Raw genomic sequence first — 16,073 nt, 5'->3', positions numbered from 1 at the left:
CACGATCTCGGCTAACTGCAACCTCCGCCTCCTGGGTTCAAGCAATTCTCCTGCCTCAGCCTCCCAAGTAGCTGGGATTACAGGTTCCCGCCACCAAGCTCAGCTAATTTTTGCTGTTGTTGTTTTTGTTTGTTTGTTTGCTTGTTTTGAGACAGAGTTTCCTTCTGTCGCCCAGGCTGGAGTACAATGGCATGATCTTGGCTCACTGAAGCCTCCGCCTCCTGGGTTCAAGTGATTCTCTTGCCTCAGCCTCCCAAGTAGCTGGGATTACAGGTTCCCACCACCACGCCTGGCTAATTTTTGTATTTTTAGTAGAGATGGGGTTTTACCATGTTGGCCAAGCTGGTCTCAAATCCTGACCTCAAGTGATCTGCCCACTTTGGCCTCCCAAAGTGCTGGGATTACAGGCATGAGCCACCATGCCTGACCAAAAATACCCATTCCTTTTAATTATTTAATTCAGCCTCATCACCACCTCCTTCCATCAACACCTCCATGCGGGTCACCAGTGCCCTCCACCTTGGCAAACGCTAGTCTCTATTCCTTTCTCACAGTACCCCAAAGCACCACTGACAGTCTCGTACTTGAAATACCTTCTTAGCTCCAGATGTTCCTAAGCGATCTCTCAGGGTGAGGCCCCTTCTACCAGAGCAGCTTCACTCTTTTAAGTTGGTGTTGTGTTTTGTTTTGTTGATACAGGGTGTCCCTCTGTTGTCCAGGCTGGAGTGCAGTGGCTGGAGTGCATGGCTAACTGCAGCCTCGACTTCCTGGGCTCAGGTGATCCTCCCACCTCAGCCTCCTGAGTAGTGGGGACTACAGGCGTGCACCACCATGCCCAACTAAATTGTGTATTTTTTGTAGAGGTTTCACCATGTTGCCCAGGTTGTTCTCAAACTCCCAAGTTCAAGCGATCCTCCTGCCTTGGCCCCACAAAGTGCTGAGATTATAGGCATGAGCCACATGCCTGCCCTTTTTAGGTTTAAATACCAAGGTTCCATGTGAGATTTGGTTTGCAAAAAGGAAGCCTCAACTTTTGGGACAAAATCCTCACTGGTTGATCTTCTACCCTTCTGCCCATAATAATTTGCTATGATTCCTCCTCCAGCCTAGGAGTCCTATGTAAATACCATTTTCATTTTCGTGGATTTTATGACCATGGATTGTTGACTGTGAATGTTATAAAGAAGGAAGTTTCTTGGGTAATGAGCATACACTACAAACCGTAGTAGTGAAAGAAAGTATGTAAGAAATAAGTGCATATATATATGTGTATATATATATATAACCCACACACACATACATATACATTGACATATACATGAACATGTACAGAGCCTCACTGAAAAGCAAGAAAGAGAACTCTCAGTGGATCAGAGAAATTCCCAAAGGTGTGAAAGCAGACAGGACTGAATTGAATCCGTAGTCCAGAAAACAGTTGGAATATCCTGCCCCAAAAGGTAGGTGTAGCACTTGGGGTGCTTCATACCCACAAAGAATGGAGGTGATCCTACAGGCAAGAGCAGACAAGTCTTGGGTTGATTGACTGGGACACCTTGGTGGGAACAACAAGGCCTTACCTACTGCCACTAGCCAGCCAGTGTCTGCTTCCATGTGGGAAAATGAGTGTAGCATCTTAGAAAAAGTATCTGTCAGTGCTTAGGAGACGCATGCCCAGAAGAAGCCAGCACTTCCCCAAGAGGGAACAGCATGCTCAGCAAACAGCATCTAACAGGGATTCTCACCTACAGAAATGAGCACACACCCGAAAATCATCAAGCACTTGAGGGAAGCCAACTCCATAGAAGGAAAGCATTTGTATTTGTCAAAATATGCAGATTTGGGCCAGGCATGGTGGCTCACAACTATAATCTCAGCACTTTGAGAGGCTGAGGTGGAAGGATGGCTTGAAGCCAGGAGCTGAAGACTAGCCTGGGCAGTACAGCCAGAACCTTATCTCTACAAAAAAAAAAAAAAAAAACGTAAAAAATTAGTTGGGTGCAGTGGCATGTGCCTGTAGTCCCAGCTACTCAGTAGGCTGAGGCAGGAGGCTTGCCTGAGCCCAGGAGTTTGAGGTTGCAGTGAACTATGATAGCACCACTGCACTCCAGCCTGGGTGACAAGTGAGACCCTGTCTCAAAAAAAAAACCAAAAAAAAACAAACAAAAAAAAAACCCATGCAGATTTGGAAAGTGTAAGTTCATCACTGTAAAGTGCCTGAGAGTGAAGACAAAAAGAGCTTTAACTCTGTAACTTGAGGACCGGGTGAGCTCAGAGAAGATGCCACCTATGAATCTAAGTAGATCCGTCCATCCAGGCAAGGAGGAGGAGACAGCGTTTGTTGGAGAGACCCCCTCTCCCAGACAGATGGAGGGAATGTGACTGCCACCCTGGAAAGAGGTCCAAGTTCCTGACCATCCCACACAGGTCAGACTGTACCTCACCAAGGGGAGCAGGCCACCCCTGAATGAAGCCACTTCCAGGCCTCTTCCACCCTGGAATTCTGTGTGGAAAACTCCTAGCCTGCCTAGAGGCCACCAGGACTGCTGTGTTTGCCAAATCATTTGAACATATGTCCTCCCTCTTTTATCTTCTTTTATTGCATTTTTGCTAGGAGTAGGGGGATATTTTAACCCAGGCTCCTTGCCTGTTTTCACAGACTCTAAGCCGTAAAACTCTGTTACAAAGGAAATGATTGAGAAAACGAATTAGAGTCTTTGAAATACAGTCTCACACAAAAATCACTGTCTTAAAGCTTCAAGGGCGGCTGGAAATATAACTACCCCTAGTTCTTCTTGTTCAAGGGAATTCCCTCTCCTTTATTCCCCATCCCCCACCTTGAGAACAGGGTGACATCTGAGGTCACTCAGGCTTAGGGAGTCTAAGGGGGGACCACAGTCATCTCAAGCAGCCCTTTCCTAGCCTTGGGTCCAGGACAGTTGAGGAGAGGCCCAGGCATTCTAACTACAGTTCAGCTGGCAGGAGATGTTTTCAGAAGGCTGTGTTCTCAGCTTGGGCCCGGGGGCCAAAGAGCTGCTCAGCAACAGCTTTGCCATCATACTTGGGCAGCGTGCCCCCAAAGTCAGAGGGCAGGATGTTCTCATCAATCTCCTGGTAGAAACCAGAGAGGTCATCTCCGTGGACAAAGACCTGCAGGGAAGCAAGGGAGAGAGAGAGCTGAGCAGGAGGAGGTGCCCTGAGGAGGAGGGTTGAGGAAGGAAAGGGGCAGGAGGACAAAGCCCCATCATGTGCAATCTTTGCCTGGTGACATCCCTCTCTGCAGGTCTCCATATTGGGTGTCAGTGGGATCCACGTAGCTCAGGACCATGGTAGAGTGTGAGGAGGGCTCAGATGGGGCCCCACCCTTGGCCCTCTTGTCTCACTGTCTGGGCGGCCCATGTACTCACCCTCTCAAGCAGCTTGCTCTTCAAGAAGGGCTTGACCACATTGTAGGTCGTGGTGAAGTACCATGGCTGGTGGATGAAGTGGATGGCTTTGAACCGGGCTGGGAAGGAATCCTGCAGTGACAGAGAGACATCCCATTCCCCGTGGCCCTGATGACCTCTGAGGCTCCCACTCATTCCCTGCTGCCTCTCCTCATGGCATAGAACAGACTTGTCCAACATCACAGGGCTGCCCTGGAGAAGGGCCCACTGAAGGTCCTATTTCCAGGCCAGCAACTAGGGATCCCTGGCTTTACTGTGGCCCAGACTGCAGGGAGGAAGCCCCAAGATTCATATGACCCAACCCTCTCCCTGCTGATGCAAATAAAACCAGGAATTACGTCAAGAAATGAAAGTAGCCTTTCTTGGCCTTTTGGTGAGTGTTTTCAAACCCACTTGCCTGCCGAAGGGACTGCAAACTATTACAAACCACAGAAACACTCTTATCATCCGTCATTGTCCATCAGCCCCTCCCACGACTTCCACCTCCCACCCTCCTTTCCCAAATACACGGAGCAGATCCAAGATGGCTCTAAGAAAGGACTCCTGACATGTCAGCATATATAGGAGTGAATTATCAGAGGGCTAGTGATATCCCTTTCTCGGGGTGAATCCACATTCAAAGAGAGGCAGTGCAACATATGTGGACAGACAACATGGGATTACAGGTCAGAAGATGCAGGTTCAAGTCTGGCCTCTGCCACTTGATTGCTGTGTGACCTTGAGATGTCACTTAAATCTCTGAGCCTTCGTTTCCAGGTTTGAAAAATGAAGCAGGGAAGGAGGGAAAGAATGCTCTCAAGGAGTCAATGGAAAAACGAAAGTGAATACTTGGCAAACTGTCAATCACTACGCAAGTGCTTGTGGTTAGGACTGTGACTGGCACTGCTCTTTATGGCATGAGGTGGTCTAAATTCTCAGGTCCCTGCAAGCACCATGAAAGGAGGACCAGCCTCTCAGCCTCCCCAGATGTGGGAGGCTCCTGTGGGACAGAGCTCTAAGCCTCACCTGGAGCATGTCCACCATCTTCCTGAGATCTGAAGTCCGGAGACTAGCAGCCTGCTGCATGGTAAAGCCTTTGAAGTTCTCAATGATGCAGAATCCATTAATTTGAGTTTCCTCATTCTCCAGCAGCTTCTCCAGGATGAAGCAATATGCCTGCAAGATCTTGGGCACAGAGAGAACAGGCTGTAAGGCCTAACCCGCAACAATAATTAAGGCTTGAGGTCCTGAGGGGAGAGCTAATTGGTACGTTCTTCATTCTTCATTGCTGCAGGCTTTGATCTCGGACATTCCACTTCTGCGAATGTATACCAAGAAAATAAGCTTGAATGTCACATCCATGGTTAGAGGCCAGAAGGTTTATCCCAGTACTCTTACAATAGTGGGAACATTGGAGACAACCTAAATGTCCAACAATGGGAACTGGTGAAATTATGGTACATTTATGCCATGGAATGCTCTGGAACAATTAAAAACAATATAGAAGACTAATAATACAGGAAAATGTGCATGATATATTATTGTAGAATATAATACTATTATTATAAGAAAAATGTGTGAGCTGGGCATGGTGGCTCACGCCTGTAATCCTAGCACTTTGGGAGACTGAGGCGGGTGGATCATCTGAGGTCAAGAATTCAAGACCAGCCTGGCCAACATGGTGAAACCCTGTCTCAACTAAAAATACAAAAAAATTAGCCAAGCGTGGTGGCAGGCACCTGTAATCCCAGCTACTTTGGGAGGCTGAGGCAGGAGAATCACTTGAACTTGGGAGGCAGAGGTTGCAGTGAGCCGAGATCACGCCACTGCACTCCAACCTGTGTCAAAACTCTGTTTCAAAAAAAAGAAAAATGTGTGTGCATGTGTGTGTGTATATGTGTGTGCATACACGTATAAAAAGATTGAAAGGATGTCAATAGTAGAGCTCTCTGGGTAGTAGAATTGCAAATGATTTTAAATTTGTTTGTAATTTTTTTTTTTTTTGAGGTGGAGTCTTGCTGTGTTGCCCAGGCTAGAGTGTAGTGGTGCCATCCTGGCTCACTGCAACCTCCGCCTCATGGGTTCAAATGATTCCCCTGCCTCAGTCTCCTGAGTAGCTGGGATTACAAGCGCCTGCCACCACGTCCGGCTAATTTTTATATTTTTAGTAGAGACAGGGTTTCACCATGTGGACCAGGCTGGTCTCGAACTCCTGACCTCAGGTAACCCACCTGCCTCAGCCTCCCAAAGTGCTGGGATTACAGGCGTGAGCCACTGCACCCAGCCAATTTTTTGTATTTTCTAAAATGAGTAGATATCACTTATGTAATAAGAAAAAATATATATTTAAGTCTCTTTCGTAATACACACAGATACTCAGGTGTGCGCTTCAGCTCTACAGCCTGTGTCTTATTTAATGGGAAAACACTACAGGCATCCTTACTAAGATCAGGAATTAGATAAGGATTTCACCATCTCTGCCACCATTTAATTCTATGTTGAACGTACTAACCAATGCAATCAATTTGTTTAAAAAAAAAAAAAATCAGGGGCATGAGAAGTGGAAAGGAAAAAGAAAAACTATCTTCTCTACTTACAGATAGTATTATAGTATACTTAGAAAACCCCAGAGAATCCATTATAAAACTAACATAAATTTTAAAAGAGTTCAGTAAAATAGGGGGATATACAATTAAAAAACAAAAACAATAACCTTCATTTATACAAACAATAACCAACTAGAAGATATAATGGAAGAAGGAGCCCCATTTTTAGCAATGAAAACAAAATTAATACCTAAGACAAATTTAATGAGAACCGTGCAGGACATTGTGAGGAAAAAATTTTAAAAACTTTTTATTTTTCAGAAACAGAAAAATCTCTCTGTGCCCCCAGCTGAAGTGCAATGGCACAATCATAGCTTATGAAGAAACCTTTAAAACACTCCTGAAAACTCGAAAGTTGACTTGAATAAAACAGAAGACATCTCACGTTTGTGGATAGGACAACTGGCCAAGAATGTGACATTCTGAAAGAAGCCAGTTCTCCCCAAGCTCATTATTTATGTTTAATATTATCCCCCAAAACATATTCCTAATATTTCTCCTAAAGCTAGACAAATTAATTCTAAATCATAGATCATGGGGAAAATGAACATGTAGAAGTAGCTAGAAAAGCCCCCCAAAAAGCAGAGCAGTAAGGACAAAACTAGCCCTAACAGATCAAACATGCCACAAAATCCCTAACATCAAAACAGTATGATATTGGAGTATGAATAGATAAAGAGGCCAATGGAACAGAATAGAAAGTCCAGAAAGAGACCAAGTACATATGAAAATATAAAATATGATAAAGATGGCATTTCAAGTCATTGAAAAAAGATGGACTTTTTAATAAATTGTGTTGGCACAACTAGATAGCATTATCTAAAATTAGTTTGGGCCAGGTGCGGTGTCTCATGCCTGTAATCCCAGTACTTTGGGAGGCCGAGGTGGGCAGATCACTTGAGCTCAGGAGTTCGAGACCAGCCTGGCCAACATGGTAAAACCACGTCTTTACTGAAAATACAAACATTAGCGGGGCATGGTGGCGTGCGCCTGTAATCCCAGCTACTTGGAAGGCTGAGGCGTGAGAATCGCTTGAACCCAGGAGGAGGAGGTTGCAGTGAGCTAAGATCATGCCACTGCACTCCAGTCTGGGTGACTACAGCGAGACTCCATCTCAAAAATAAATAAAATAAAATAAGTTTGTAGCAGTTTTTTTTTTAAATTAAAGGAATATTTTTCAGGCTCAGTGGCACATGCCGAAGCTCTCCCAAGACAAACCCTAATTCCCCCACTTGGGGCAGCCCCCTTAACGGCTCAGACAAGCAAAATTGTGTACATATATAAGCACAAAGAACTCGGGCTCCTAAATAGACTGGAACCTGTGCTTTCCAGAATCTCTTCCAGCCTATAGTCCACTAATCCCTGTTCTCTCTGTTGCTCTCAGCTTTTAGCATTTGGCAGGGCAGCACCCAGCTTGTGGCACACAGCTGTTACCCCTGCTTGGCACTTGGCTGGGATACCCAGGAAGAGCCATGTATTATTGACCATCAAGCCCCACCTGCAAAGCTGCTGGGTTTTCCAGCTGCCCTGGCACATCCTAGGACTTCTCTCCCTGCCTGGAAAGGGCTTGGTGGCAGGTGGCTGCCCACCTTTCCCCCTCTACAGACCTTGCCTCCTGGGGAACCAGAAATGAGGGCCCAGTAGAGGCCAGGGTTGAGGCAGGGAACCCAGCCCATGGGGTGGGAGCCAGGCAAGCCCCCACTAACCTCATCGAAGGTGATTTCTTGACTTTGCCAGTTCTCAATGTTGAAGAGCATGACCACTCGGCCATACTTGTCCCGACTAGAGAGGACACCAGGGTAGCCAGCTTCAATGGTACAGCGGACAGCCTCTGGGGATAGGCTGTCAAAGAGCTCAGGGTACTGCAGCCGGAAATTCACATAGCCTGGAGGAAGGAGAGCAGAGGAAACCCCTCAGGGAGCCATCCCAGCCCTACCCCTTCCCACCTAGTGGGACTCAGAGACCTGGCCTCCTGCCTGGCTCTTCCACATATGTCCTATGTGTGACTGACCTGGTACTCAACCTATCTGAGCCCCGTGTTGCCTCTCCAAAAAATGGGATCTTGATATTGGCCTATCTATTCTAGATAGTCTAGATAGTGGCCTATCTCACCAAATTGTTGTGGCAATCAAATGATTCAAGGTGTAAACATCATCATAAGCTTCTGCAAACATGAAGCATAGTCCTAAATATGAGGATAAGCATTACTTGTTATTTTCTTCCCCATGGGGACAAGGCACAGGGCACAGGATAAGCTGAGTGGTGAGGTGTGCACAGGGCTGGGGAGAAGCTCCCAAGGAGAATCCAAACCCCAAGCAGGACACAGAGCCCTTCCTGATTTTAGCAGCACCTTTACAGTCCACAAACTCCATCCTTACCCATCCTGAGCAGTTCCCCACTTCTGTGGCCTGCACCACCAAACTTGAGCCCCTTGAGGAGCTGGGCACATCTGCCGAGAGACTGCCACATCAACTCACTCACTGCTCTGGAACACTCCGGGCACCTCCCACCCCCTGGCCTTTGTCTTTGCTGTTCCCTCTGCCCCGGCTGCTCTTCCCCACAGATATCTCATTTCCTTTGGGTTTTTCTTCAGAAATTCCCTTTGCACTGGGACTTCCTTGGCCACTTTATCTAAAACTTCAACCCCTCAAGACTTTATATCCACCTCCTTAATTTCTTTCCTTATTCCTTACCATTATTTAACCCTATATAATTTTACTTTATTTATCGGATGTATCGTTTCCACCATTAGAATATAAGTCCCACCAGGGCACGAAACTCTTGTCTGTTTTGTCTCCACTGCATCCCTTGGCCTAAAACAGTTCTTGGCACAGCATGGCCCTGAATTACCATTTGGAGAAGGAAGAAGTAAGAAAAGGAAAATCATTAGCCTGCAGAGGGTCCGCTCAGACCCCATTTCCCCTCCACCAGTGCCTAAGATTTGATTTCTTGAGGGACCCCCTTTTTTTTTTTTTGAAATGGAGTTTTGCTCTTGTTGCCCAGGCTGGAGTGCAATGGCATGATCTCAGCTCACCGCAGCCTCTGCCTCCCAGGTTCAAGCGATTCTCCTGCCTCAGCCTCCCAAGTAGCTGAGATTACAGGCATGCACCACCACGCCTGGCTAGTTTTGTATTTTTAGTAGAGATGGGGTTTCTCCATGTTGGTCAGGCTGGTCTCGAACTCCCGACCTCAGATGATCTGCCCACCTCGGCCTCCCAAAGTGTTGGGATTACAGGCGTGAGCCACCGCACCCCGCCGATGATTTCTTGAGGCATCCTGTCTTCATCCAGCCAGCAGTGCCTGGGCAGTTCTGTCCCCGGGGCTTATTCCCAGGTCTGACACCATCTTCAGTTCCACTGCACATAGGGCTTAGGTAACTGCCTTCAGCGAGGCACTATCCACCTTCTTGCAGCATTCCAGAGCCAAAGCTTAGGTTCCCATGGTGGGGTTCTGGAGGGGAAACTCCTCCCCTCGTCAACCAAATGGGGTACCCAAGTTTTACTCATTGAATCCCAAGACTGAGAGAGAGTTGGAAGGACTCAGACCTCTAGGAATCTGCTCCTGACACACTTCATTCATTCATTCATTCATTCGTTCATTGTCAGAGCTGACCCACTTTACAAGTAAGGATATGGCGGCTCAGAGAAACAGACTTGCCCACGGTATGGAAGCGGGCCTCTTCAGTGCCCGGGTGAGAGTGGATACCATCCTCATGGCCTCCCGTCCTCTCAGAGCCGTCCCTTCAGCGCGGGCCTCACCTCTGAGCAGCTCATAGGCACGGCCCACGTTGAACTTTCGCGCGCGGATGAAGCGCAGGAAGAAGCCGCTGTCCTTCTCTTGCATCCTCTCCGCCACGGCCACGGCCAGCTCCTCCCCCGAGGCCGCCTGCGCCTGCACCATCTCCTGCAGCTCTCGCACTGCCTCCTCCCGGGTCTCCTCTCTCTCATTCAGCTCATCCTTGGCCTGGAACAGGGTGGGGTGTGCATGAAGTTAGACTTAGGTGCGGGTGAGGGGTAGGACACGCAGGTGATGAGTCTCCTGCCAAAGCTGAGGGGGCCCAGAGGGCTGCAGCCGTAGCCCTTGCTCTTCTGCCCCAGGGGCAGCATCTGTACTGGCAACATCTGAGATTGTTGTGTGTGGAGAGAATTCGGTCAAACTGTTCATCCTGGATATTTGCAGAATATGGCCAACAGTCTAAATGTTTCTAAAAATGACTGCCTACACTAACTGAGCCTTTGCCTAGCAACCTAAGTCCCTTAAATGCATTGTGTTTTTCAATCTGCCACAGACCATCATGGTTGGTGTTCTTATCCCCATCTCTCAGATGAGCAGACTGAGGCTCATAAAGGTGAAGATATTCTTGCTCAAGGTCACCCAGAGAGAAAGGAGTGGAGCTGGGACTCCTCTTTTCATCACTTCACTCTGCTGCCTCCCAGGCTTGGTTCTGATTTTTTCAAAAACTCAGCTCTCCAGCAGATGGCAGCCTGCCTCCTGCCCAGAGCCTCACATTCCTCCCCTCTGCTGGGTCAGGAGAACTCCTCCGTGCACCTCAGACAGCTCTCTGGAGGGAAGGGAAAGGAGGGGGAGTAAAGTGTGAAGGAGCTAATAGCACGTTTCCCTTGAGATGCCCAAGGAAGCAGAGATGGAAGCTGGGAGCCCAGGCTCAGTTCGGCCACTTCTCATCCTCCCCAGCAGCCCTAAGACAGCTCTGTCAGCCTCCACAGAGCACAGTCTGATCATCTCTGAGCTAGTCCACCAACCGTCTTTCACAGGTACAGAGGGCAAGACCCAGAGATGGAAAGCAATCTGCTCAAGGTCACACAGCAAGCTGAAAGTAGGTCTGGTTCTGGAACTCACGTCTCTTGCCTGTCTAGCAGGGGCAGCATTTGGATACTTGTTCCCTGGGGCCATTTCCAAACCAATGCTCCTCATATTGAGTCTAGTTTAGAGGGCCCTAGTTCCGAGGCTCTGAGCTGTAGTCTTGGGTTGGGCTAGCCTGGCTGAGTGTCTGGTCAACCCAGTTGCTGCCATAGCCGTGACCACCAGGAAGGACCCTAGAACAGGCCAGTCTATCAGGTCCAGGATGATCTGGAGTGCCAGGGCTAGACCCTTTCACGGAACAGAGAATGCGGTCATGTTCCCCTCATGTTGCCTCCCTAGGCTGCTCCTCCCCGCACTGTCAGCCACCTCACCTTCTGCAAGGTGTGGCGGGGCAGCTGGCTGCACGGGCCAAAGACAGGTCCATGGTCCTTGGTTGTGAGCTGCTCCAGCTGGGCACGGAGCTCCTGTTCCTCTTCAGGTACCATGCGGAACGTGCCCACCTGGGCAAAGAAAGGAAAAACAGGAACAGCCAACCCCATCAGCCTAAGCCAGCTATGGGAATGGGCCTGTTCAGACATTTAATTGTTTTTCCCAAGGTCATTGTTAAGCCTCCTCCTCTTGTGGGGGTCAGGACCCACACCGAGGTTATATGAGTGTGTGCCTATATTCCTGGGCAGAACAGAAGATAGAGAATGAGGAGGGAGGGAGAGGGAAGAGAAGGAAGGTGGGTGGAGGGGAGCCCTGGAGGACACGGTACTTGCCCCTTCTGACATATTGCCTCTGGAAGACACAGAGTCCTTGGAAAAAGAAGGGATCTGCTTTCTCTGTCCTGGCCTCTCCAGTCGGCCCCTTCAGGAAGTCAGGGCTGCAGGGGTTAGAAAAACCATTTTGTTATTGTCTCAGAACAGTGGATCTCAAACTTTCAATTGCATCAGAATCACCCAAGGCATTTGTTAGAAATGCAGGTGCCTGGGCCCCAACTTCCACGATTCTGACTCTGAAGGTGCAGGCTGGGGCCTAGGAACCTGCAATTTAAAGCACTTCCTGGTGGCTCTGAGGGAGATGGGTCTTGGGCTACACTTTGGGAAACACTGTTTGGACAAGGCACAGACACAAATAGCTCAGTCCTCAGATGTTATAACAAGTTGGCCCTGCCAGGAAAAAAAGAATCTGGCTCTATTCTCAATGACACGATCACTGCAGGATAAGGCAATCTCTCCTCTCTCTCCTGTGGCCATCCTTCTCCAGGCCAGAGGGGTCCCTCAGAAACTTCACAGCCTAGTGGATGGCCCTTTCCCCAATGCATTCGTTCTCAAGATGGGTGATGACCAGTTACGTAAGTACATAACCATGAAACTGGAAGTGTGTTCTGTGCTTTGTGATGCACTAAGTACTTTCAAATCCACTCTCTCAGACCCAGGGTCAGCATTATTATTCCCATTTTACATAGGAGGAAACAGAGGAGGGGGAATAAGTGACTTGTCCAAGGTAACACAGCCAAAAAATAGCCAGGGATCAGGACTCAGACCCAAGTTGTGACTTCCTGTCAGCACCAAGAGGCAGCCTGCTGTGGCGCAAAAGTCGGACCTGGATTCAAGTTCTTCTCTTCCACTTGCAGGCTGTGTGATTTAACCTCAGTCTTGGTTGTTCCCTGTAAAGTAGGATGGAAGGGTTATGAGATGTAGTTAAATGGACACATAAGTAATGCTTGATTACCAGAACAGATCCCATTCATGGCCCACATGACAACCTGCTTCCCCAGTAGGTATTTTTGGAGACAGCTCTTCTGTTTCCAGGTTTTCTCTCCTGCCTAAATGTCCTGCCTAAGTGCCTTCAGGAACCTTTCAGCATCCTGCTCCTACCTGTGACCAGGTTCCATGGTCAGTTCAATCAGCGAGTCACAATTGGTAAGGGACAGAGCTGGGACTTGAACCTATGCCCACCTGACACCAAGTCTTTTTTTGACACCTAGAGCCAAGACATCTGCAGACAAACTCCCTAGGAGAGCTGGCATCATAGAAACCTTAAAGGCTAGGGAGACCTGGGTTTGAATCAGGCTTTGTCAGTCACGACTTGTGTGATTCTAGCAAGTTATTTAACCTTTCTGGGTCTCAGTTTCCTCATCTGCAAACTGAGGATAATAAAGTACCTACCAAAAAGAACTGTCATGAAAACCATATAATTTCTGCAATGCTCCTGGCACAGTGTCCTGTTCTAAAACATAGTTCCCCTTCTCTTTCTTAGCTCCATATTGATCATTACCCTAACTTGCACAAAGAGACTTGGAGGACCCCCAAAGAGTATCTGAGGGTCCCCCATTTCCTGCTCCTTCCACTCCACAGCCCCAGCAAGCACAGGGAAGTTCTGGGGGGCCATAATCCACCCACAGGAACCAAATCTAAGCCATCTTTCTGGCTGATGGACGTCCAGATAGGTGGGCACAGAGATAGACAGACTGAAATGCTACTGTGCTATCAGTTGGGTTTTGCTGGAATAGGAATGGAAATGGAGAGGCCTGGGGAGCCCAGACAAGAGGGACGGTGACTGGACACCCCCAGCCAGTTGTGCAGACCATCAGAACGAGATCCTAGATCTTAGGAATACAGGGTTCAAGTCCGTCCAGCAACTCTTTTCTAAATATGCCCAAGCTGTTAACTTTGAGTTTTAAAAATACTGATTTACAAGCTGTACACAATGAAAAAATGCCTATCCCTTGCACCATGCCAATGCTGTTCCCTGCCATCTCAGGTTGCCAATGAAAATACAGAATGCCCAGTTAAGTGTGAACTTTTTGTTGTTGTTGTTTGTTTGTTTGTTTGTTTTTCTGAGATGGAGTTTCGCTCTCGTTGCCCAGGCTGGAGTGCAATGGTGCGATCTCAGCTCACTGTAACCTCTGCCTCCCAGGTTCAAGCGATTCTCCTGCCTTAGCGTCCTGAGTAGCTGGAACTACAGGTGCCCACCACCATGCCCAGCTAATTTTTTGTATTTTTAGTAGAGACAGGGTTTCTCTATGTTGGCCAGGCTGGTCTTGAACTCCTGACCTCAGGTGTTCTGCCCGTTTTGGCCTCCCAAAGTGCTGGGATTACAGGTGTGAGCCACTGCACCTGGCCTACGTGTGAACTTTTTTAATACTGAAAATGTATTTGCTGTTCATCTGAAATTCACATTTAACTGGGTGTCCCGTATTTTTATTTGCTAAATCTGCCATCAAATTGGTCTGGCTCAACCTGGAGAATGGCCAGGTGGTTTCAGTTTTACAGGCAGCTTGGGATGTGGTCTCCCTGCTCTCCTGAGTCCTCACCCCAGTCCTGGGCTCCCTGGCCCAGGCAGGCCCCAGGTATTGACTTACCTGCCAGGTCGGCAGCTCCTCCTTGGGGCCACCTGGTACCTGAATGTCCTGGAGCTCTAGAGGTTGCCTCTGCTGGAGGCGTGGTCCAGTCAGCAGGTTGGGATTAGTGTGTCATGAGGAACTTCTCACCGCCCACAGTTTCCGTTAAATCGGGCTCACAGGAGGCCCAGAGTGGGGCAAAGGAAGACCCGGAGAGAGATGGGAGAGGGGAGAGGCCTGGGCCTGGCTGGAGGCGCATCAAAGCCCTCTTTTGTGTGCTGCTGCTCTGGAGTTCCTGCTCAGCCATGTGGAAGCCCGGTCGTGGGGCTGGGATCTGGGCCAGTCCCATTCCCTCTTTTCCCTGCCCTCTTTCTCCTCAAGATCCCAGGGTGGGGTTGCTGAGAGAGCACCCCTCCTCCCTCCGCCCCAGGGTAACAAGAGGTGAAGGGAAATTGTACATGTGATTACATCTACAGTGGAAGCTCCGGCAAATCCAAGCCTATTGCCCACCCCTCTCCCAGTCAGCAGGACCTGGCATGGTAGTTTTCACCTCTGCAGTGAGTGGGATCAGTTGGGAAATGTGGCTGGTTAAGGCCAAGCAGGGAGAGGACAAGACAGGCTGAGCCTCCTTCTGGGCAGTGTGGTGCAGCAAATGGCATGCCTCGGAACCAGACTGCCCACTTGTAATGCCTCGCTGGAGCATCTTCTGGCCGTGAGACGTGACTTCAAAACTCAGTGGCTCAGTCTTCTCCTCTAAGAAGTGGAGAAAACTAGAGGACCAGGCTCATGACTTTAGTGTGGATGAAATGGCAGTAAAGTGCTTATTTCAGGGGTTTAGCTGCCTGACACTTAATAAGTCCTCTGGAAAGGTCGATTACTCCGAATACAGAATCAGTAGGCACCTAACTGGAGGGAACGTATTATTCAACCCTTTATACAGGAAGAAGCCCCTCTGCAGCCTCTCAACAGGTACCTGCCCAGCCTCTGTTTTGCTATTCCACTGGATGAGGAGGAGGTGATTCCTGTAGAACATTTTCCGTCTAGGATTCCAAGGGCAGGAAGCTCCGTGTTTCCATTACTGGGGACTCTCCTTGTTTAAAAACTCATTGTTGGTTTGAGCCCCAAGCAGCTTCCTGTAATGACCACCCTTGGTCCTAATTTTGCCTCCTAGAGGTGCCCAAGACAAGGTCAAGCTCCCCTGCACAGGTCACTCTCCAGAATCCAACCCCAGAAGTGCTTTTTAAATTTCCCTGGACATAGTTCTTGCTTTTCCACCCATTCCTACTTTGACAGGTTTGGGATTTCTTCACACCTCCCCATTTCCTGCCGAGCCCTTCCTCCAGAGCAGGCTGCAATGCCTGGTGCTTAGATCTTGGGGTGCACTTCAGTCACCTTGAGCTGTTTGTTTCCAAAAGCTCTTTCCCTGGGCTCCTACTCTGGCTGCTCACTGGGTCTTGGGCTGTTTCTGTCCCAAGTCCTCTGTGGAGCTGGGGATCCTTCATTTATGCCATTCCTCTTCCTGGTGGTCTAGTCCTGTGCTGTCTTATACAGTAGCCACTAGCCACATGTAGCTTTTCATCATTTGCAATGGGGTAATGCTAGAGATTGGGTCTCACTATAAAAAAAAATTTTTTAAATGGGGTAATACGACCCAAGAACTAAATTTTTGGTGGGGGCTGGCAGGGGACAGAGTCTCACTCTGTCACCCAGGCTGGAGTGCAGTGGTGCGATCTCAGCTTATTGCAACCTCTGCCTCCCAGGTACAAGTGATTCTTGTGCCTCAGCCTCCCAAGGAGCTGGGGTTACAGGCGTGCACCACCACGTCTGGCTAATTTTTGTATTTTTAGTAGAGATGGGGTTTCACATGTTGGCCAGGCTAGTCTCAAACTCCTGAGT

The 16,073-nt window shown here is 48.7% G+C and overlaps 1 protein-coding gene across 1 annotated transcript; it reads right to left on the bottom strand.

Moving 5' to 3' along the window:
• Nucleotides 1-2,572: 2,572 nt before the first annotated feature.
• Nucleotides 2,573-14,437, bottom strand: RLBP1 (retinaldehyde binding protein 1). Its single transcript, XM_033191607.1, has 9 exons — nt 14,199-14,437; nt 12,378-12,500; nt 11,611-11,714; nt 11,221-11,349; nt 9,787-9,991; nt 7,735-7,913; nt 4,449-4,607; nt 3,405-3,515; nt 2,573-3,147 (listed from the first exon to the last, which is right to left on the bottom strand). Exons 3-9 carry the CDS (start codon nt 11,620-11,622, stop codon nt 2,989-2,991), a joined length of 954 nt encoding a protein of 317 aa, XP_033047498.1. The 5' UTR covers nt 11,623-11,714; nt 12,378-12,500; nt 14,199-14,437; the 3' UTR covers nt 2,573-2,988.
• Between the last annotated feature and the right edge of the window lie 1,636 nt (nt 14,438-16,073).

Source organism: Trachypithecus francoisi, unplaced genomic scaffold (genome assembly GCF_009764315.1).
Source record: "Trachypithecus francoisi isolate TF-2019V2 unplaced genomic scaffold, Tfra_2.0 Lachesis_group3, whole genome shotgun sequence".
Classification (NCBI taxonomy): Eukaryota; Metazoa; Chordata; class Mammalia; order Primates; family Cercopithecidae; genus Trachypithecus; species Trachypithecus francoisi.
Note: the sequence above shows the minus strand (reverse complement) of the source record. Positions and strands in the feature narration are given on the sequence as shown.

Bases quoted from the DNA above. Each gene is read 5' to 3' on its own strand.
- RLBP1 (XM_033191607.1), bottom strand. The intron at 7,914-9,786 runs GTGAGGCCCGCG...TCCTTCCTCCAG, and splicing joins TGCCTATGAGCTGCTCAGAG to GCTATGTGAATTTCCGGCTG. The intron at 3,516-4,448 runs GTGAGGCTTAGA...CTGTCACTGCAG, and splicing joins AGATGGTGGACATGCTCCAG to GATTCCTTCCCAGCCCGGTT.